At 36.9% G+C, this 24,014-nt stretch overlaps 1 protein-coding gene across 6 annotated transcripts in view; it reads left to right on the top strand.

The window, feature by feature from the left end:
* Positions 1–24,014, top strand: part of Dlg1 (discs large MAGUK scaffold protein 1) — a 203,107-nt gene that overhangs the window by 166,999 nt on the left and 12,094 nt on the right. For 2 of the 6 annotated variants that reach the window (XM_038346139.2, XM_038346136.2), the window contains 6 exons: positions 4,036–4,069; positions 13,573–13,614; positions 15,904–15,954; positions 16,980–17,081; positions 17,314–17,486; positions 22,425–22,534. In XM_038346139.2, coding sequence (XP_038202067.1) covers positions 4,036–4,069; positions 13,573–13,614; positions 15,904–15,954; positions 16,980–17,081; positions 17,314–17,486; positions 22,425–22,534 — 512 coding nt within the window. Of the gene's footprint in view, positions 1–3,264; positions 3,365–4,035; positions 4,070–13,572; positions 13,615–15,903; positions 15,955–16,979; positions 17,082–17,313; positions 17,487–22,424; positions 22,535–24,014 lie in introns of all 6 variants that reach the window. The other 4 variants (XM_038346138.2, XM_038346135.2, XM_038346137.2 and 1 more) reach the window with 2 other exon arrangements.

Below are 24,014 nucleotides of genomic sequence, written 5' to 3'. Positions count from 1 at the left end.
TCTTGTATATTTTAGGTGTTTATTTTCATTTACTTTAAATGTGCTTGAATTTGAAAATATAAGAAGTTGATAGATGATATAGTACAGATTTCAGTTAGACTATGTATGCAGTTCCTAATTACCCATAATCCCCTGCAGCAAAATGTCCTTAAATAAACTGAGGGAAGAACATTTACACATGCTGTACTGAAATGTTTTTCATGATGATTGGGATTTCAGATTTTTTAATCTGAAGCAAAATTTTATATGCTTTCATTATACTTTAAATAAATGTAAAAGCTAAGTCAGCAAATACATTTATTCTCTGTACACCCTCATGGCTGTACATCTTATCTCACTTATCACCCAGTGCTTAAAGCTTTAATATTTTAAAGAAATATTAATAAATTAAATAAATTATATAATTCAATTTTTGAAAGTGATAAATTTCTGTAAAATTAACTTGTAGCTTTCAGACAAAAGAGCAATTACAACTTGTAACCTAAAGTAATATATAAGTTAGAAATTTTTATTAGAAGAAAAATCCCAAGTAAATACTCAGGATATTAAAAAACTGTGTTTTCTGTACTTGTTTTATATGTGTATTTAAAACTAAGTCAGTACAGTAAACCATCAGTGAATTGAAAAAGAGGTTGCATGTTTTAACTTTCCTTTCATTCTGTAAAAAGTTAACTTAATTAACGACATTTAAATCTTAGTCTTACTGTTTGTTGACTGTAACCGACTTTGTACACAGTCACTGTGTTCTAACACAGCACCAGAAGTATGCATGGTACTGAGTGGGGTAAAAATACGCTTGCCATTGATAAAGAACTGCACTTCCTCCTGTAGTATTTTCTATTCCTCCTTTTCCTTTCCTTACATGGTGATCTCTAAACTTTTTTTCATTGCACACCTTTAACATTTCAGTTCCTCATTAACATTTTTAACACTCATTTAGCTATTTTTAAATGCTACATACAAAAATTATATATCTATGTGCTTAATATAGGTATCGGGAGTTTGTGGCATTGTATCACTTCTTATGTTTATTGCACTCTTACAACATGACATTAATGACATTAAGAAATTAAAGATAATTTTTATTGAAAATACAGAAAAACTGAAGGTAACATGTCTCTTCAGTTTTGTATTTTCCATACACTTATTTGTTTGCTTATGCTACTTTAATTTGCACTTTTAATAAATTCATTACCTGGATGATATTAAGTTAGTATAATTAATACATTTCTTAACTAACACATATTTCTTCCTGTCCTGTATTATGATGTCCTTGTGATATCTCATTTTGGCTAACTGCAAAGATAACAAAAATCAAAACATTTTAAACTTCATGTTTCTTTGGTTATGTGCTAGGAAACTGACTCTGACCACTGTTTATGCAGTAAACAGGGTAAATAACCTTTTTTAAATCATCAGTTTTATCAGAAAACATAAATTCAAACCAATGATTCTTAGGTAAAAGATTAACATTTTTTCTCTGCTAAAACTTAAATTTTCTCCTTTTTAAAATTTAGACTTAAGCGGGTTTTTAAAATCATATAATGCTACTTGACGGTTTATAAAATAGCTGCCAAACCAGATTTCCCGCAGTCCTCCACAGCCGCATTTTTAGCTTCTAGAACTTTCAGATTTTAAGATAATTTGCTTAGTTTATGAATTTACTTATCTAACTTAATTAATAATGATTATTTTCAAACTAAAACTTGAGTTATAGAATTAGAACTAAAGGCTACTTCCTTAATTGCTTGCACCACATGCTTATAAACAAGGACATGCAGTACAGATTGGTGTCATTATGCTTCAAAATAATAGGCAGTAATGGCTCCACTTGTGAAAGATACATTTCAAGACTGCAGTGGATTCCTGAAGCCATGGATGGAACCACAACTCGTATATCCTGGGTTTCTCTTGGAGATACATATCTATAACAAGTATAATTTATAAACTAGGCACAATATGAGATTGATAAGAACTATGCTAATATAATAGAATTGCCATTATTGCTACTCTTGTGCTTTGGTGTATTACGAAAAATGTTCGCTTGAACATAAACACATTGATACCAAGAAGTCAATCTGATAACAAAGATGGCTACCAAATCACTATGAATCAGTTAGGTATACAGAATAGATGCATTGGACACAATGACAATTCACATCCAGGGTAGGATGGAGCAGGATAGAATGTCAGATTTCATCATAATATTCATATCAAGATATAGTATAATTCATTTCTAAAATAGTCCACTTAATATTTTCAAACCAAGTTGACCACAGGTAACTGAAGCCCTGAGAAGTAGATTGCCAATGGTACAGGACTTCTATATGTTGCAGCATCTTATGACACAGATCAACTTGGAAAATCAAAGCAAGGTTTCTCTCTTTGGGCTAGTAGTATGACTTAGTGGTAAAGAACTTGCCTACCATGTATAAGAAGACCTGGGTTCAATCCCTAGCACTGTCCCCCTCCCCCCAAAAATTACTTTTTTATATCTTCCCCACTCCAGATAATTGTTTTCATGTCACTGGTAGGTAAGGTCATTTCTGCTTAGAAAGCCTGTAACAGAAGAATGTACAGCCAGCAATAGACATCATCATCCTCATGCTTCACAATCTCAGATTCGTGACTGCATAAATGTTCTTTCCATTTGTATGCCACAGAGATCATACTTAAGTTACCTTTTTCTCTTCAAAAGAAATTTTATTATTAGGTATATCCTCATAATTATTTAGGTTTGCTTTGTTAATAGTGGCTATTGTGTTAATTTATTGAGCCACAAATAAAGGCATAAAAGAAAAAGAGTAATTAGGACAAAGTAGAATCAGGATTGCTACTTAATACATTAAAGATAATTGAGCAGCAATATAACATTAAAAATAACTTGGTATCACATACCTACTATTCTACATGGAAATTTTCCTTGAAAAATATTTATTTATATAAATACTAACTGTGTAATAAATATCAGCTTGTTTATACTATAATAGTAATCTGATTGACTCTGCTTTTTTGTCAAGTAGCATTTATTCTTTAAGATAAAATTGAATGTGCTCTAAAATTTTCTTATTTACCACTTCCAAAATATTAGAATTATAGGACCTTATACAAAATCAGAAATTCATTTTTTATGTGATCAGTGTAAAAATTCATGCTGGCTGCACACTGTGGTCACAGGAGTCAGCTTCCATAGCTGCTAGGCTGGGCCTTTGTGCACACAGAAGTAGACACCCCCTTTGTTTTGCCCCTCCCTCTCTTCTTCAGCAGTCATTCAATGACAAGCGTAAAAAGAACCTCTTTTCCCGAAAATTTCCCTTCTACAAGAACAAGGACCAGAGTGAGCAGGAAACAAGTGATGCTGACCGTAAGTATGTGGATCCATTGGTCAACTGAACATAGAATGTAGAGGGACCTGCTGCCCTGCAGTTGGTTGTTACCATGGAGACAGTTTCAAGAGCTGCAACAGGTTACTGATTGTCTCAAGCAGGAGAAATTTAATACACACAAATTAATTTGTATGCCAGTCTTAACTTTTCTGGTACCTAGGAATTGTTGAACAGTGTTTTATCTGTTTATAGCTTACATATAAAATAAATATAACTCTTTGAAGTAAAGGCTAATGTGAAAAGCATTTGACACACATTCAAATATTTCTGAGAAAAAAATGTAGATTTCTGATTTATAGGTATAGTACTGCCAGTTTCTGATACTAGATCATCTGGAATCGTTCCATTTTATCTTAATTTCATCATAAATATAGATAATGTAAATTTTACTTGTAAAACATCAAATGACTTAAAATTTTGCCTTTCTATTCTAATCAACTGCTAAGCTCCAGTTTTTATTCTTTTTGTAGGTAACATTTAGTAACTCCTTCTAAACTTTGAAAAATCTAAAGCCAGTCTTCGTAAGATGTGTGTACCTGTAATGGTCTTGGAACTGTCTCTCATTGTAGCACCAATTCTATGCATCACTGACAACTGTTCTTTTTGATTGTCTTTTTATTGCTTGCTCTCTGGGAACTACTCTCTACAGGAGATCCCTGACGACATGGGATCAAAAGGCCTGAGTAAGTGACCGAAACACTCCCAAGTTATTTTTTAACCTCCTTCCTTACTTAGGGACATTTGAGATTGATAGTAGTGTGCCTTTCTGGCATGAGGAGGTATGTGCTTTAGATGGCTTTTAGACTGTCCATGTTTGTAACATGCTTGGGATTTTTATTTCGAGAATACAATTTTTGTTGTTTTCTTGTGTTCCCTTTTTAACATACCACTTGAAAAACTTGGTTACATTTGAGTTTTATAATTTTTCTGGTAGTTACCTTTGCTAGAAAATTTTTGACTGTAGACATTTTAAACACTTTTTAAAATAGTACCACCTGCCCATTTTAATAGGATATTGATATGTATACCTTTGAAGCTTTGGGTCTTCCTTTTTAAAACAAGTTTAAATCACTACAATAATATGTTAGAGAACCCTTGTTTTAATGTGAAATAGACATCAAGTTCAAGCAGCAGTCTAGGGGAAAATTGAGTAACTTCCTTTCTTAAGACTATAAGAAGCGATATAGAATATATTATAACTAATGTTCCTCCCTTAACCAGGTTTTTTACTTTGATTTGTTGTTGTTCTTGTTCTTCTAGTTCTTGTTGCTGCTCTTAACTTTCTATCCACTAGTCATCATATAAAGATTAGCCGATTCTAATATATAGAAGGAATTCAATGTTTGACTAAGCTTGTGACACATGCCTGTAATCCCATCACTGGTCTACAAAGGGAGTTACAGTTTTCAATTAGGTGTTCTCAAATTGTTAAAGTATGAAAAGTCACCTAATACTATTAAGTTAAATTTAGGTGATCATGACTCATAGAAATAATCATTCAAGCTAATTTTTTAATTGTTCATTTCATTTGAATTATTAGCCATTTTAAAAACTTGTAGTTTTATTGATAATTAACTAGTTAGCCTTCCAAGAACTACATCATTAAATAATAAATTTTACAGTTTTAGTGATGGATTTTTGCACTTCAATGATTTACTTTCACTTTGATCTTAATGAGTTGGGTTTGCATTAGGCGGAAGAGAGTACTTTATATGTAAAGTACTTCTGCCAGGCATACTTCGCTCTAGGCGTCCTTTGCTCTTTTTTATGTTTGCGTATGTCTTCTTAGTTGGGTTAGTAGGGAGGTGGAGAGGATATGAGAGGAGTTGAGGTAGAGGAAAACATCAAAATATATTGTATGAAAATTTTTTTAATTAAAAAATATAATTTGGTAGCACCACGGATTTCCTGTCATTAGTGGCAGCTCCTTTACATTTTAGAAAAATTTGTCAATGAAAACCTTCAGTAACTGGAAAATAGCTCCACAGATTACTGATGCTCTAGGATTTATTTTGAGGCTGATATATTTTAGAGGTTATATGGATCAACTTGGAATTTTTGAATCTTCTTGAAGCACCACAGACCTATGAAAATACTCCTTAAAAGGAACTCAGTGGGTACTGAGCCCTTACTGACACTGATGTGTATGATTATGGCTCCCACACTTTGCGCTGTTGTATATGCCTAGTACCTCACCCTGTCTCTCTCTCTCTAATTGGGAATTGAAACTTAAGAGAAAAAGTATGAAAAATAACTGATTATCAGGCAGTGTCACTTGGTGAGAGGTTTAACTTTGTACACAGTGTATTATAATTCATTGAATCACATGTATCTGTTTCATTTCACAGGAATTGAAAGAATTTATTAACTTGGCAACCTAAAGGTCAAGGTTTTATTCAGAACTATTGAAGGCGACAGAAAAATACCAGTAGAATTCTAAAACTGAGTATGGAGGAGGTTATCACATAAAGCATTATAGGCTGATCGTTACTATAAAGAAAATACTCGAAGGATACTTATGACTTCATTATATGCTAAAGTTCAAAATACACAAAATAAGACTAAAGGAGACGTTACTCAGTAGACGATAGATGTTGAAGTCCTGACATAGTTCCAGAACGGACTCCTCCCAGTCTAGAGCACACTCACTCACGTTCCGTTTTCACAGTTTTCAGTCTTAGAAAGCACCTGGGCTAGCCACATAGGTTTCTTATGTCTGTCTAGTTTCTTCTTGGTCCAAAAGCTGATATAAGCAGAGTTGTGCACAGCACTCAAGTGCCAAAACCAGACTTAGTTTTACTACTTTTGTTACAGATAAGATGTCAAGTAGTATTGCTTGTGATTGGCAATGTAACATTTGGAGAGAATAAACAAACACAGCCTGTCAGGAAGGAAATGTTTGAGAAGACAGGTAAAACGTGGTTAAATTTGAAATGATCGTGCTCACCAGGCATCTTAAAAATAGAAGAGGCAGGGCTGGAGAGATGGCTCAGAGGTTAAGAGGACTGACTGCTCTTCCAGAGGTCCTGAGTTCAATTCCCAGCAACCACATGGTGGCTCACAGCCATCTGTAATGAGATCTGGTGCCCTCTTCTGGCCAGCAAACATACGGACAGACAGAACACTGTATACATAATAAATAAATAAATGTTTGAAAAAAATAGAAGAGGCAAGGGAGAAAGGAAAGCGGAGGAGAGAAAACTTAGAGAATGCTTTCTTCCTCTATTAAGAGGCTCAGCCTAGAATTGAAGGCTCTATTTGCATCAAGTACAGGTTTTTTATGAATCAAGAAACAGGCTATCCACTAGAAAGCTAGACAAGGGATGAGACAAGTGTGTTGGCTTTGTGTTACTAACAAAAGCCTGAGATAATCGGCGTATAAAGACAACTGTTCATTTTGACTCAGTTTGGAAGCTGCAGTCAATGATCACTTGGCCCTGTAGCTTGGGAGGCATGTGGCAAGATAGCACATCATTGAAGAATGTGTGGTATAGTAAGCTGTTCATCTCATGGTTCCAGGAAGTACAGAAAAGGCCTGGAAAGACTAGTGTCCTACTACCCTCTTGGAGTGCCCTCAGTGACCTAAATCTGCACACTAGGCTGCACTTGCTAAGTGTCTACACCTTCTGATTATACCAAGCTGAAGAACACGTTCTTAATTTATGGCCCTTTGAGAGACGCCACAGGTGCAGCTCCTAGCACAGCAGAACTCAAAAGATGAGCAGATACAGCAAGCATGTGTAAAAATACTATTTCCCCAGTAATCAACATATACAAAATGACACCTTTACCCGTTGCCTGAAGACACAATCCGTGATGGAGTTAGTTCTATAGAGTAGCCTTCTAAAGCACTGTGATTACAAATATAAATTAATATAGCCTTTCTCAAAACTTTTCTCTTTTGGTACATTACATCCTTTTCAAGGAGATTATCTTCAGGATATAATTGGAGATGGAGATAAATTTTATCATTATTTAGAAGTAACAACAAAAAGAATATAGGTTGAAGCCATCCTGTCTTAATTTGGAAATGGTTAATGAAATATGCTCTCTCTGTATTTATAATATTATATGGCAATTGAAAATTATGTTAAGAACCAGGTCATTCATGCCCTGAGAAGACACCACAAGAGCATCACAAACCTGAGATCAACCTGGTCTACACACAGATGGCATGGAAAATGCTCACAACAAAATAAAAAATGAAGCTACACACTTCAGATATGCAAACAGAACGTGCTTGACACTCTGAAATATTCTTATGCATGTCTTTTGATACTCAGATAAATGCCTTTCTCTCAGGGAAATAATATAGAAGAGGGAGAAATTATTGGGTCATACGTATACATTTGTTTAGCTTTACAGAATTGGTTCTCCATGTGCATAGTTTCCTTATCTAAGAATTGAGCAAACTGAAGATTGAAAATTGTTATGGAACATTTAGCTATACAAAGATGTGTTATATTTGTTTATGCTGTAGTTGTTTAACTCTGTAAAGATGTGTTGTGTTTGTGTTAATTAAATAAAAATTAACCTGGGCTCAGAGAGGCGGGTTAGCAGCTAGGTGACAGGAAGTAGCAGGGAGGAGCTTAGAGTGGGATTTTTATTTGGGGCAGTGTGGAAGAGAGTGGCTTCCAGGGGTACCAGCTAGGAAAGAAAGTTAGGCAGTTGCTAGTCTTTAGCTCTTTGAGCTCACAGGTTTTCACCTCAGCCTTTGAATCTCAAGTTTTATTAGAACTATAAAGATTTAGTTAGAACTACCTTTAGCTGCAGTTACAGAGCTCCCCTAGACTGCGGCCTGAGCAGTACAGCCCCTTGTAGTTTAAAGCGCAGCTACTGGGACTAAGGTAAAACAGCATTTTGGTGCCCAAATGTAGTAGGCTTTCTCTGGGCCTCCTACCAGCTTCCAGACACAGACTTATTAATTATGAATGTTCAGCCTTAGCTTAGGCTCATTTCTCAGTAGTTCTTAATTTAACCTGTTTCTCTTCATCCACATTTTGCCTTGGGTCTTTTACCTTTCGTTCTGTGTGTCCTGCTCTATCTGGCTGGCTGACAGCTACCTGGATGGCTGGCCCTTGGTATCTCCGTCCCTCACCTCCTACTACTTATTTTCTAACCCACCAGCCCCCACCTATCTCTCTTCTGCCTAACTATTGGCCATTCAGCTTTTTATTAGACCAATTAGGTCCCTTAGGTAAGCAGAGCAACACACCTTTACATCGTTTAAACAAATCATCATAAACAAATATCAACATCTTTACATAGTTACAGTAATATTTCACAACAGAATATTTGGGGAGAAGAATCCAAATATCTGCAAAGTATAAATCTTGAATTTGCCACATACTCAAAGCACTGCACTAAATGCACTGAAATAACATCCTCATTCTGCAGCTTCCTGCATTTCACAAATCCTCAAGTCTTTCTATAGCACTTGTATTTACTATTATTGACTTCACAGCCTTCAGTGATGTAAATTGAATTGGCTTTAATTTCCTTCTCATTCGCTGAACGATACAGTTTAGGCATATTTACACTGTATTGAGTATTGTAGAATCAAAAATGGATTAAAGTATATGGGTGACGACTGTGTCACTCTGCGTATAGTCCCAGCATTTGGGAGGTTAGAGGCTATGTGAGAAGTTCAAGGACAGACTTAGCTACCTATCACAAGACAGCCTGGATTACATAAGGCTCTGTCTGGGAAGGAAAGGGGAGAATGGGAAGTACATGCAGATCATACAAGTTTTATGAAAGGCACATTCACATCCTCATTCTCTTACCTCTGGAATCCTGGAACAACCTTTGGTGGATACTTAGGGATCACTGTGCTGACAAGTAATTTTCCAGATTGTTTTTATTTGCAATCGTAGCCCCAGTTGATGATTCTGGCTCCTTATATCCTTGTCTCTGCTTGGCATGTCTGGTTTTGTTGTTATGTTGTAAGTAAATTTAAACACCTTGTGATCTGTGTATTAGCTTTCTAACTTTCTTGGGCAAATTATGTTCAAGGTTTTGTTTTGTTTTTATGTTGGCAGAGCTAGGGCTTGGGCCAAGTGCTTCTTCATCCATGCTAAGCAAATGTTGTATTACTGAGCAGCAGCCCCATCCCCAACAGATTATTTTTAGAGGAGGGGCGCTTTACTTTTCTTGTTAGTTCTCAAGCAATACCAAGTGATTATCCTAGTCCAAAGCCTACGCTCAGAATAGCAAAATTTTATTATAGAGGAACTAAGCACAGAAAATATGAGAGCACACAAAGTTTTTTATAGTATTATCCCTTTGGGAGCTTTAAAGAGTTCAAGGTGAGTGGGTGAAGTAAAAAAGAGAATCATAACTTTTTATTCTATGGTATATCAGATTGAAGGGTAGAATAGTAAACGCTGTCTTCTGTTATACCCTACTTTGTAATTTCCAGCTCAACATTAATCACATTGTCTCTACATACCCACTTATTCTTGGCCTGCAGATAACTAATTTTCTTTCTTTCACAACTTAGAGATTAAAGATTGTAATGCCAATTCTTATACAGGCTTCAGAAGTTTTTGGTTTTTAATGTGGCATTTCTCTTGTAACAATATTTTTAAAAAATAGGATAGGTAAAAAGTGTGATATAAACTAAAAAATTTAGCATTATTAATGTTATTTTAAAAACAGTTTAAAGCAAACTCAAATGTTTAACAGGTAAATTATAATTTATAAATTAAATTGAATATCATTGAAGAATTTCAATGATTGTGTTGAAGTCCATGTAGTAACATGAAAAAGAAATGGGAGGGGATTTAAAAGATAGTTCAGTGTTTAGAACAGTTGCTTCTATAGCTATAAGGACCAAAGTTCGAATCCCCAGGTCCCATGTAAATTTTGAAGGCAAAGGCAAGGGTGCCCAGAACAAGCAATACAGCCAGTTAGACTAGCAGTATCAGTGAGCTCCAGCTTTAATGAAGAGACCAGCCTCTATGAAGAAAGTGAGGAGCTGCTGAGGATGGGTGTCAGCATCCACTTCAGGCCTCCACATGCATGCACAGCCACACACATGGGCGGACCCACATACATATAAAGCATGTATATGAACACATGAACATGGAAAAAGAAAAAAATTAATATTAACTTTACCTGTTTTATGTGTACTTGTCATGTATTAATTTATTCTACTTCTAATAGTTAGGCATAATTATTTTACTGAAGTTTCTTATAGGAAAAAGTCATTATAATTTCTACTGTTTTATTCCCTAGCAGGGTCATACATATATAAATTTTAGTTATTTTCATCCCATCGTCCTCTCTGGTCCCAATGGACCATTCTTCTTCCCACAAGTCTCTTACTTTCATGTCTGCTTGCTTCCCTTTTGCAGCTCACTGAGTATTAAGTTTCTTTGAGCATGGATATGGAGAGATTATTTGGTGACCATACCACTGAAAAAAATGACTCTCCCTCTCCTAATTCTATTTTTAAAACTTTAAATCCCTTATTTAAAATGTAAATTGTGGGGCTGGAGAGATGGCTCAGAGGTTAAGAGCACTGACTGTTCTTCCAGAGGTCCTGAGTTCAATTCCCAGTATCCACATGGTAGCTCATAGCCATCTGTCATGAGATCTCGTGCCCTCTACAGGCCTGCAGGTGGGATGCTGTATACATAATAAAGTGTGTGCCCAACACCTGGCTTTAAAAAACAAAAACAAAAAAAAAAAAAAACACTAAGAGTGGTGGGCTTATGCCTCTGACTCCAGCAATTAGAAGGCTGAGGCAAGAGGATCAGGAGCTCAGGACCATTCTTAGCTACAGAGCAAATTCCAGGACAGGTTCAACTAGGGGAAACCCTGTTTCAATTAAAAAAACAAACATACATACATGTATACATAATTGGAATGTAAACTGTGGTTAAGAAAGGTCTGTACATTAAGGCTGGGAGGTTGCTCAGTCAGCAAACTACTTGTCATACAAGCATGGAGACCTGATGTTTAAAAAACAAAAAGCCAGGGCTGGAGAGATGGCTCAGTGGTTAAGAGCATTGCCTGCTCTTCCAAAGGTTCTGAGTTCAATTCCCAGCAACCACATGGTGGCTCACAACCATCTGTAATGAGGTCTGGTGCCCTCTTCTGGCCTGCAGACATACACACAGACAGAATATTGTATACATAATAAATAAATAAATATTTTTTAAAAGCCTAGTGGAATAGCACATGCCTGTTGAAAGAAGCATGAGTGACCCTGGATGGCCCCATTGCTGTTGGGGGACCAGGACCAAGGGCAAGAAACAGAATATGCCAGTTAATATTATTAAAGGGAAGTGTGGAGGGGAGGAAGGGAGAGGTAGGGAAAGAGAAAAGGGGAGGAAGAGGAGGAGAGAGACAGAAAGCTGCCTCTTCAGAAGGAGGGTGGGATTGGGAATGATAGAGTTTGCTCTTAAAGGGGCAGGCTACTGTCTGGATTAATCCTGCCAGGTGGCAGGGAAGGCCAACATAATCATAATCCCATCTTTCTCTTATCATAAAAAGGTGGGAAATTAAAGAATAGGTGGGGCAGGAACAGGGGCTCTGGATTCTCAAGACTGCTTCCTGTTGATTTATAGCCATGGAAATCTTGGGGCACCTACCTGAGAAAGCTGGAGTGCTGGCCATGTCCTGGAATATCTGGTTGCCTCACTGTTTCCATGCTCTGGAACTGTCCAGTGTCTCTTGGACCTAGTGAGGTGTTGGCAGAGCAGAGGACAGGCCCTAGGAGAGGAGGGGTGATGGGAGAGCCTGTCTAGTTCACAGCACCAATGAAAGATTACAAGGCAAGTGACCCTGGCAGATCCCACTGCGGGTGGGGAACCGGGGGGGGGGACGACAAAAACAGAATATGCGATGCAGAGAGAGCTTGGGTATGGAGAGTTTATTTAGAAGATATTGGGAGGGTATGGAGATAGGGAGAGGAGAAAAGGAAAGAGACAGCTGCCTCTTCAGAATAACAGTAGAGAGAGAAGAGACCAGCTTGCTTCAGCAGGAAGGGAGAGATTGGGAATGGGCAGAGCTTGTCTCTTATAAAGGGACAGTCTACTGTCTGGGTTTATCCTGCCAGGTGAGAGGGAAGGCCAGCATAATCCTAACACCTATAATCCTAGCACTTGGGAGTGAAAATGGGAGAATCCCTGGAACTTGTAGGTCTTGACCAATCAGTGAGCTCCAGATTTAATGAAAAACAGTCTCGAAAATAAGGTGGAGATCCAGAGAAAAAGACAGTGTTGACCTCTGGCCTCGACACACACAGTTTTTTGATAGAATTGCTCTTTTTCTTTGCAATTTAAAATCAGCAGGTTTGTTTTACACTCTCATGCAGGTCTACTGTTCTTTCTGCAGAACTGCTTAATTGCCTGAGCAGACCTGGGCCTCAAACTTAAAATGTTCTTGTTCTTCTCTCCCTAGCATTAGACATTTAGGTTTCCCTCTGTCCTTGAAAGTTTCTGTTGTTTGGTTTTCTAAATAAAATTTTTGGTCTTTTATTCAAGGAAGATAGATAGAAAGATACTTATTGAGCAATGAGTACCTGGTACGAAATGGGGCAGCTTTGGAACAGAAGCTAAGTGGCTTTTTACTATTTGCTGGGGGAGTTGTCTTGTTCTTGAGAGTAGTCTCTTGTCACAGGACAGTGGCTAAGGAATGCTGACCTATTAAAACGCAGCGATGCATCTCAAATTCCCTTCCTCATTACCTGTGAGACAGTTGTCATCTACACAGATTCAGGTGGCTGTGGTAAATGATGAAAGGACTTGTCCCCATCAGGAAGTGGCCTCTCTGCCCTTAGGTGGTTTTTCCTAAACTAAATGGTACCAAATGTAGCTTCTTTTTTTGGATTTTATGGTAATGGTATTTAAGAACTAATTCAAGATTTATGTTTTATCTGTTGTGTATTCTACTTGGGTTTTTACAGAAAATTTTGTTCATAAACTGTATTTAAAGAATAAGGCATTTTCTTTTACGTCAGGTATTTCCTTGTGCTAATTTGTGTTAATTTAGTTGAAAATTTAACTTTTTCATGGAAAATCTAAAATGCTTCGTAAAAATTCTGTGTTTTTTTATGGGGAATTTTATGTGGTTCATATCTCAACATTTACAATACCACCTTGTTTAATTTTGATAATTTGTTTTTATCCGCTTTTAAGTTAATGACTGTTTTCTTTTCATTTTCCTTCAATTTCAGAGCATGTAACTTCTAATGCCAGCGATAGTGAAAGTAGTTACCGTAAGTGTTCCATGTCACCTATTCTTTTGTAAGAGAAGTAGTCAGTACCTTTGAGTGGCTTTTTTCTTAGCAATATGTTATGAAATCTAAAAGTCAGATGCCTAAGATTGACAAACCAGGAAAAGCCAAGTAAAATTGTAGACCTGAGAAAGGAAATCATCTGAAGGTTCAGTATCTCTAACCAAAAACTCACACTTATTAGCACCAGCATGATACTCTGAAAGTTTCAGATCTTAGAACGTCTATTCTTCAAATTTTTCATTTCAGAGTTGCTTGGCCAGGATTGGCCGTGTAAATATTTTAAATGCAAAAACCTCTAAATTGGAAAAAATTTTTGTTGCAAGCATTTTGGGTAAGGCGTCCTCAAGCCGTACATACAGAGACAGGTTAATTTCAAGGTTTTAATGAAAACGAATCCATTTACCAACTTAATTTATGTATACTATACATAGTCTTTGGGTTTGTATGTATCTATCTTATAAAAAGTAAATATCTGATAGGAAATGAACATGTATTTTCCTATTTTCTTTAGTAATTTCATTTTTAACATAAGCATTTAAAGGATATTTGTTAGTGATGCTAAATGATTGTTAGTTTATTTCCTTTTTATTCTATGCAACCATTGCTCAAAAAGTAATAGTTTTCTTTCTTAATGTTTAATGTTATACTCTTGATGTTAATTGGGCTATATAAATAAGGATTTTTATTTTTAGTCAAATTGGAATATGGAAAGCGGAGAGTATGTGGATACCAATTCTAACAACTTAAAAATTAAAATTGTTTTTCTAACTTCTTTTTACTGCTGTCTAAACTGAAAGTAATGTTGATTACAGACGAGTGTGGCTGCTCCAAAGGTTGATCCCTTACCACTCCCAGACTCTCACGTTGGCAGTATATACTTTCAACCCTCACTCACTGATTGGATATTTTTTCTACATAATAGCTATGTAATTTGAGAAAGAAGAATGGCAAAATTATTTCTTTATTTACTTAAAACCAGAATCCACTATAGAGTAGTTGAGTGGTTTTTCTAGACTAAAAAGAGGTAAATGAAAGTATATACTGTCTTTTCTCACCATTTGCATGAATTACTAAGTTTTGGAATATCCAACTGCATGTTTTGTAGTATGTAAACCATATTTTACATCAGTAACTTGTTTTGTTTTGGTTTTTGAGACAGGTTCTCACTAAGTGTAGCCTTAGATAGCCTGGAACTTTCTACATAGACTAGCCTTGAATTCATAGAGATCTGTGTGCTACCATGCATAGATATATCAGTAATTTAAAAAAAAGGGAAAAGAGAAAACAGCTCATGAAGTATCTGTTGTGGAATACTACAGTAGTAAGATTGGAAACACACAAGTACAGATTTGTATGCCACTATTACAGACTTAGAAGGCCATCAGCTGCACGCATGTAGTAATGCACGCACTGTGAACCAATCACAAAGAAGCCTAGTTGTGACAGAATCTTGATGAGAGAACATTTCCCAGATATATTATTCAGTTTTCATTGCTTTCATTCAGTCACTGAGTCTTTGTTGTTTGCTATAGTACATGTTTACAGCTAGAGTTTTAATTATGTTCATGGTATTCACAGAGCTCACATAGCTGCTAGATTTTTTCATTTATTATATTTTCAAAGCTCCTTTAAATTTCAGATGCCATGCTTTTGTAATTAAAGCAAAATTACACTGTTTTTTAAAATAAAATATAGCTTTAGATAAATACAGTCAGTTGAAACAAAAACAGTATTTTCTGTGGCTTACTGGGTTTTTCTGATTTTGATTTTTGTTTTGAGGCTGAGACTCTAGTGCTGGAATTTTAGGCAAGCAGTCCCATATCCATAGAACATATTGTCGTAAATGTGTGATATACCAGAAGAAGGAATTTTTGTTGGTTTGGGGTTTTGGTATGAGGAGGTTGTTATTTGGAGGCAGTTTTGTTTGCTTTTTGTAGTACTGGGGAACAAACTCAGGCAGCCCTCCAGTAAATTAAATATCCAGCCAGAAGTAAAGGTTTTAATGGTTTTGATGATCTATAAATAAAGGAAGCACATAGTAACATTAAGTTATGGAAAAAATAGTACGTTTATGTTTCATCTTATATTTATTAAGCTTACCTTTATGGTTTAATGATTTCCCCTTTTGTTCTAAATCTTGCTTGGATAATTGATGATATAGTACCTTTTGTCCTAGTGTCTTATGTGTAGAGTGGTGAGTTGTGTGGAGGAGGGGCACATTGACCAGTTATCTTCAGGTTGTCTTACCCTTGCTTTCACTCTCTGTAGGTGGTCAAGAAGAATATGTTTTATCGTATGAGCCAGTGAATCAACAAGAAGGTTTGTGCAGTTCGTTCATGTTGTATATATAGCCTTATTAAAAAGTATATATTCAAGGCCAGTGAGATGGACAGTGGACAAGAGTGCTTGCTGCCAGACCTGATGACCTCAGTTCAATCTCCAAAAACAACATGGTGGAAAAAGATAAGCCACTCCCACAAGTTATCCTCTCTCCTGCATATACATATACCATGTCACATACACAGAAATTAATTATAATAAATTGATTAGTTAATGTAAAATGAAATTAAATATGCTTCTTAGTTTGGAAAATGAGACTATGCTGATTTTTCAGATGGAAAAATACTGTATTGTAATTTTGCTATTTTTAAACTATATATGTAGAAAAATTATATATGAATTTCAAGAAGCACTGTTTAATACACAGAATATTAGAACCAAATCATTTTATATTAACTGGTTTTTACTGATGGTATATTCCTAAGCCACTTCTTTTCAATATGTATAATATTGAATTACTACTGCCCTTGCAATAACACTTTAAAACTGTCAGAGATGCTTTTAAACTCATAGTTTCTTATCCTCTTTACCCAGGCGGTTTCTAGGCCCTTTTTATTCCATATGTTGTATCTTCCTCACTATATCTAATTCCTCCAACCAGAATACTGGGCTGATGCTCACCACCGACTTCCGTCGTCAGCACGACCCACTGTGTAGTCTGCTGAGTCATCTAGATCACTGTCGTTACATCACGTCCTACACTCAGTTGTTCTGTTCTTCCTGCCTTCTCTGCTCCGCCTTCTTAGTTCTTAACTTCAGAACCCACCAGGAAAACACTATACTTTGTTTTCTGTTTATAATGAGATGTTGGTGATATATTGAACTAAGATGCTAAATTTGACTTTATTGACTTCAGAGATTTTAATAACAATTTATTTACAGAAGAACATAATGTAGAAAAAGAACAAAGAAGAGATTCTTTAGAATGGTTTTCTTCTCTGCTGAAATAAAACACATTTGTGTTTGCTAAGTGTTTATACCTTTTCATGTGTTTATCTTTATAGTCAATTATACTCGACCAGTCATTATTCTGGGACCCATGAAAGACAGGGTAAATGATGATTTAATCTCAGAATTTCCCGACAAATTTGGATCCTGCGTCCCTCGTGAGTAACTCAGATGAAAACTTTTAACATTTAGTGTCACTGTTTGGTAAAGTGAATAGAACTGCTTTAAAGGTCATGGTTAACTGTTAATAAACTCCTTCAGCCTCAATATTATTTCTTTTTTTAGATTTAAAAGTATTGTGTTAAACTTTCTAAAAAGCAACAAATTAAGTAAATGTATTTGTTCTGTTTTTAAATATGAAACACTTCCCCAAGTTCTTTTTTATTGAAGATACAACTAGACCAAAGCGTGATTATGAGGTGGATGGAAGAGATTATCATTTTGTGACTTCAAGGGAACAGATGGAAAAAGACATCCAGGAGCATAAGTTCATTGAAGCTGGCCAGTATAACAACCATCTGTATGGCACGAGCGTCCAGTCTGTGCGAGCAGTAGCAGAGAAGGTAAGCACCAGAGCCACCCTGAGGTGTAGTTTCTAAGGAGGACGCACACTTTGACTTTATTTGAATGAAGAAACAGAAGATAGATGACATAGCCTTGGTGTCTTACTAATGTTACCACTTTAGCTAAGTAAAAATTTGATCTTGAGTGTCTTAGAAAAATACATACCAGAAAAGACTGACGAAATCTGAAAATAAAATGATCACATGCATCTGTAAAATAGGAGATGGTTATCTTAAGGCCTAGGTCCACAAGGTGTGGACAAGAACCACACCTTGAGTAAGATGTTAAGCTTAGGTGCCAAAAAAGTCTTCAGTCTTCAAAGACAGCATACAAATTTTAAAACAATTAAGTTTTGTGGGTTGTGGTTTGGTTTGGTTTGCTTTTGCTTTTTCTTTTATTTTTCATGACAGGGTTTCTTTGTAGCCCTGGATGTCCTGGAACTCACACTGTAGACTAGACTGGCCTCCAGCTTGCAGGACTAGGGAGGAAGAGATCCACCTGCCTCTGCCTCTGCCTCCCGAGTACTGGAATTAAAGGTGCCTAGCAACAACAGTTTTTTAAAATGTTCTCTAACATCTTCTAATAATACATTGATGTTAGATTAAAACAGTTTTATAATAAAATCAAGATGATGTACTGACTCTTGTCAAAAGGATACTATACCACGACTGAGTCAGTTTGTCCAATGAATTCAAAGTCAATCCAGCATTGTCAAATCAGGCAGTAGCGCATAGCAGAAGAATTATAACCTTGAGGGCTGGGCTGGACTATGGTGAGTTTGATGACAACATCTGTGGTTTAGTAATTCCTGGTCTCGAAACAAAACAGGAAAAAAAAAGAAGAAGAAGAAGAACAATGGCAGGCTAATACTAATTCCGTAGGGATGGGGGAAATGGATAAAAAGTAGAAGAGGGGATAAAAAGTTGTATTTGATGAGTGCAAACTCAGTACATGTATGGATTATCACATTTAACCCTACTAATGTGTAAAACAAGTATATGTCTATAAGTAAAGATAAATTAAAAAGTGATTAGAAATCAGCAATATCCATGAAATGGAGTTCTTTAGAGTAAATAAATGATTTTTTTAAAGTATCTGAATTGATATGCAACATGAAAAAGGGTCTGTTTTATCTTTTGGGGTTGGTTGCTTGGTTGGTTGGTTTGGTTTATTTGGTTTTGGTTTTTCAAGTCAGGGTTTCTCTGTGTAGCCCTGGCCTGTCATGGAACTCACTCTGTAGATCAGGCTGACCTCAAACTCAAAGAGATCTGCCTGCCTCTGCCCACTGAGTGCTGGGATTAAAGGTGTGTACCACCATGCCTAGCTTGCTTTGACATTTTAAAAGAAGAAATAAGGAAACAAATTTACTCAGTTGTGTGAAACATGGGAAGAACTAATCAGACCCTGATGAGATTAGTTTCTAGCAACGGGAAAGTAGAGCTGCTTGCGGTGCGCACACCAATAGGGATTGCTGGAGAAGGTGGGAGCAGGAGGGTCATGAGCTCAGCCAGCCTGGCTACATATTTTTATTTTTCAAAAAGGGGGCGGTGGGGTGGAAAGAATGGCAAAGTAGAATAAAGGGATCAAAGAAGTTCGGAGTGACTTGTTTGAGCATTTTGTATAATTTAAAATTTAAAATTAACATTGGATTGTCAAAGTAAATTAATAACTGGTTATAAAACATAGGGTTAAATAAAAATTAAGTAGCCCTTGAAGGCATAAGCAATGCATGACTGAAAAGATGGAGGAAGAGAAGCTGTGCTCACAGTCACTGTCTGCTGCTGGTCCAGGCCCAGGAGTGACAAGGTCGGAAATCCTTCCTGAAAGAAAACTGTATGGTAGTCATGATTTCAGCAAGAACCTTAAGAAACTATCAAAATCTATCTTAAAATATCACAATAAGTGAAGAAACAAGGTTATTTACATGCTAAGAAAGTGTCATCCCTGAAATTACTAGTTACAAAGGCTAAGATAATTTTACCATGGAAAAATTTTAAGCAGATAGAAGCTTAAATATGATCACATTGTCAGTAGAAATGGGAAAAATGGATACCATATATCAGTGGTATTCCTTCCAGAAGTGTGTGACTTGCCCTCTGATAGTCAGGAGGCAGGCTGAGCCAAATCGAAGCATATCCTATGAAATGGATCTGTGCTCTCCTTACATGCCAAGGTCAGGGTTAGAGAGATGCTTCACTGGGTATGGTCTTGTTAGTTATAGTAGGACCTACATTCCCTTCTTCAGCATCTATGTAAAAGCCAGGCAAGTTAGAGTGAACAGGGTGGAGTCAGGCGGGTCCCTGAAGCTCACAGGCCAGCCAGTGTAGTGGAGGCTAAACAGCTCAGGTTCAGTGAGAAAACTTACCTTAAAAAGTAAGGTTGTGGGTCTGGAAAGATGGCTCAGAGGTTAAGAGCACTGGCTATTCTTCCAGAGGTCCAGAGGTCCTGAGTTCAATTGCCACCAACCACATGGTGTCTCACAACCACCTGTAATGAGATCTGGTATCATCTTCTGGCCTGCAGGGACACATGCAAGGAGAATATTCACATATTCTATTCATAATAAATATACATCTTTATTTTAAAAAAAAAGTAAGGTTGAGAGCTAAAACTCCTGACTTTGGCCTCTGCCCTCCACATTCACATGCTCACACATACATGCACCACACAAAACAGTTCATAAAATACCAGATATAGAATGACAATCGCTGGGGAATTGTGCCCAACTGATGGCAACTCAGACATTGTAAGTAAATCCAATACATATCATGAATTGGAACCTCAACCAGCAGCTTTCTATTGCTTATTCAATAAGGTACATTAGATGACCAACTAGAATTATACTGTGATCATATAATAAACGTCCCTATCTGTGGGTAATATTATTTCTGGGATTTACACAAACACTGATGTGTGTATGTAAAGAGTGGAGTCAGCATGTTAGTTTTCTGTCACCGTGAAAGAAAGCAAGGGAGGAAGCCTTTGTTTTAGTGATGGTCTCAGAGGTTTCAGTCCATAGTGAGGAAGCAAGAAGAGGAGAGAGTAGAAATATCCAGAAATCAATCCATTCAGAGTTCCTTCCAATGAGCTACTTCCTCCAGCTAGGCCCCACTTCTAAATAGTCCATTGAGCTTGTCCACTAATTGTGTCATGGGACCTAACACAGGTCTAAGAGATGGCTTGGTCAGCAAAGTCCTAGCCACTTAAACATGAACACCTGACTTCAGATCCCTAACACCACATGAATAAGAGTATGTAGTGTGCCCTGGAATCCCAGCCCCGGGAAGTGTGGACAGGAAGCTCCCCAGAAATCACTGGCAACTAGTCCAGCCAAAGAGTGACAAGCCTCAGGTTCAGGAAGACCTGTCTCAAAAAAAAAAAAAAGAAAAGAAAAGTAAGGTGCAGAGCAATTAGGGAAGACACCTGGTGTCATGTCCACTTCTGACATACGCACATGCACATACACATAAAAATAAATAAAATTTAGTGCTGTGGGGGGCTGGAGAGATGGCTTCGAGGTTAAGGGCACTGGCTGCTCCTCCAGAGGACCCAGGTTCAAATCCCAGCAACCACATGGTGGCTCACAACCATCTGTAATGAGATCTGATGCTCTCTTCTCGTGTGTAAGCATATATGTAGCCATATACATAATAAATAAAAAATTAATACTGTGACTATATAAATTTTTTTTACTTTTACAATGTTTTTATTGTAAATACACCCGTTGAATAGAATGTTACTTTTGATTTTTTGAGACAGGGTTTCTCTGTGTTACAGTCCTAGCTGTCCTGGAACTCAGTTTGTAGATAAAGTTGGCCTCAAACTCACAGAGATCCACCTGCCTCTGCCTCCCAAATGCTGGGATTAAAGGTGTGTGCCAGCACCACCCAGCAAAATATTATTTCCTAATATGAACTCTAGCCTTTAAATTACAAGGTACTTTATAATATTGAGGATCTGATTTTAAACATTACAATAAAATTTATTTAATTTTCACTTGGTATGTAGCTAGAAATACACATCTATAATAAAATGTAAATGGCCTTTTGTGATAGTAAATTTGTCAGAAAAGTCATATAAATCAGAATTGGATTTTTCAAATGGCAGTCTATAGTATTTTCTAACTGTGTAATGAGAATTAGAAGAGCAGAACTGTGGAGGTGAGGGCTGCAGCAGTGGCTCAGAGTGTGTGCTGCTCTCAGATTGTTCACAGCTACCTTTATACCTCCAGCTGCGGGGCATTGTTCTCTTCTGGTCTCCAAGCACACTCAGATGTGTACAGCAATATAAATAACTTCTTTAAAGAATAGTGGTAGTGAGGATTTACAGGTTTGAACAGGTGTTCTAGGATTTTTTTTCACCTTCTGTTGGTCATGCCATTTTATGAAATGAAGTTCATTAATGACCTTTGGAATTATTTGTAGATTTTAGTGTGCACGCGTGTGCGTGTGTGTCTGTGTGTGTGTGTTTGTGTGTGTGTGTGTGTGTGTGTGCGCGTGCATGAGTACATACAGGTTTCCATTGGAGTCAGAAGAGGGTTTTGGATCCCCTGAAGCTGTAGTTTGACCAGTGGCTATAAACTGCCCAACATAGGTGCCATGAGCTAACCTCAAATCCTCTGCAAGAATAATATACACTGTTAACTGCTGAGCCATCTCTCTACCCATTGAGCAGTAGTGTTTTATAAAAACTAGAAATATAAGAACTGTATTTTAATTTTTTAAATGACTTTGAGAATGGAGAAGTAACTTCATAATCACTATTTTCTTCATTTAATTTCCCTTCTAAAATTTACTAATAAATGACATTTTTTTGCTTGAAGTAAAAAAGATCTATGAACCATAATTCAGATTGTAACTTGTGGAGGGACACCTTTGGTATAATTGAAAAGATTTGGTCCACTTATTTAATTTACTTCTTTATTGTCTCTGTTTTAGGGCAAGCATTGTATCCTTGATGTGTCTGGAAATGCCATAAAGAGATTGCAGATGGCACAACTTTACCCAATATCTATTTTTATTAAACCCAAATCCATGGAAAATATCATGTAAGTATCATGCCTACAGTGCTCCATTTAAGTGGAAATCAGTCAGCCTTGAGGTACTTACTTGCCCTCCTTGCATCTCATTCTCTCCATAGAAAGTGGAGAAAGTAGTATTTCTATCCATCTTAGAGGGTGTTGTGAGATTAAATGAGCGCTGTATTATGGTAACCATCATTTCTTGCCATCGTCATTCATATTATTAAATGGGCAGTACAGTTGAGTACTAGCCATTGAAACGATAAAGGATGGTGACTCCTTAACTGACAGATCTTTTTTCCATTCAAAAATTTACACTTCCTCCCCTCCTCCCATTCCCCTCCTGCTCCCCCTCCCTCCTTAAGAGAGGGCAGGGAATCCTGCCCTGTGGGAAGTCCAAGCCCCCCCCCCCCACACACACACACACACACACACATCCAGGCCTAGGAAGCTTGGCATCCGAATAGACTAGGGTCCCAAAAAGCCAGTACATGCAGTAGAAACAAGTCCCAGTGCCTTTATCAATGGCTTCTCAGTCAGCCCTCATTTTCAGCCACATTCAGAGAGTCCGGTTTAATCGCATGCTCATTCAGTCCCGGTCCAGCTGGATTTGGTGAGCTCCCATTAGAACAAGCACACTGCTGACAGAAGATTTGAGATGGCACCACAAGGCACTTTTCCTCCAAGCCTGACGACAACCTGAGTTCAGTTTCCAGGACCCACATAGCGAAAGGGAGGACTCCTCCAAGTTGATCCCTGACCCACACACAGGGACACACGTATTTCCATACATACATACATATATAAATGTATTTTCATTTATATGTGGAATTAAGTAAAAAACAAAAGAAAGCACAAATGAAAATAAGAACAAAAAATAGTGTCATTGAACATGAATATCTCGTTTATTAAAACACTGTACTCAGCAGTGATACTTACTAAATACTATACTCAACATATGCAAGATACACATTGTTTTCAAACACACATGACAATTACCAAACTGTCAGCTGGGGCATAATTTTCAAATGATTGAAAACAAATATCTTCTGCCCACATCAAAATTAATCTGGAAATTAATTTAAAAAATGTTTTGAACTACATATAAAAGGTGATATACTTAATGTCGTATCTTTGGTAAAGGAGATTACACGGCCTATAAAATCTAGTAGATGAAATCAAACATCAGGCGTGTTGGCAAACACCCGATCTCAGGACTGAGGAGCTGAGGGCAGTTGTGGGGACTGCTGAAAATCCAGGGCCAGCCTGGGCTACAGAGTGAGAAAGACACTGTTTCAGAAAACATAAGCAAGGAGAGACATTGGAAGTCAACCATTAAATTCAAAAAAGGCAGAAGAAAAATTAATGAAATAGAAAGTCAGCATATAACAGAGAAGATCGATGGGAAGATATTCTTTGAAAATACAGTAAACATGAAGAATGACCAGAAAAAAGGTCCAGCATTCTAGCGTCTGCACGAGAATGAAGAGCGCATCAGTGTGCGTCA

The sequence above is a fragment of the Arvicola amphibius genome, chromosome 10 (genome assembly GCF_903992535.2).
Source record: "Arvicola amphibius chromosome 10, mArvAmp1.2, whole genome shotgun sequence".
Classification (NCBI taxonomy): domain Eukaryota; kingdom Metazoa; phylum Chordata; class Mammalia; order Rodentia; family Cricetidae; genus Arvicola; species Arvicola amphibius.
This window is presented reverse-complemented; position numbering and strand designations above follow the sequence as displayed.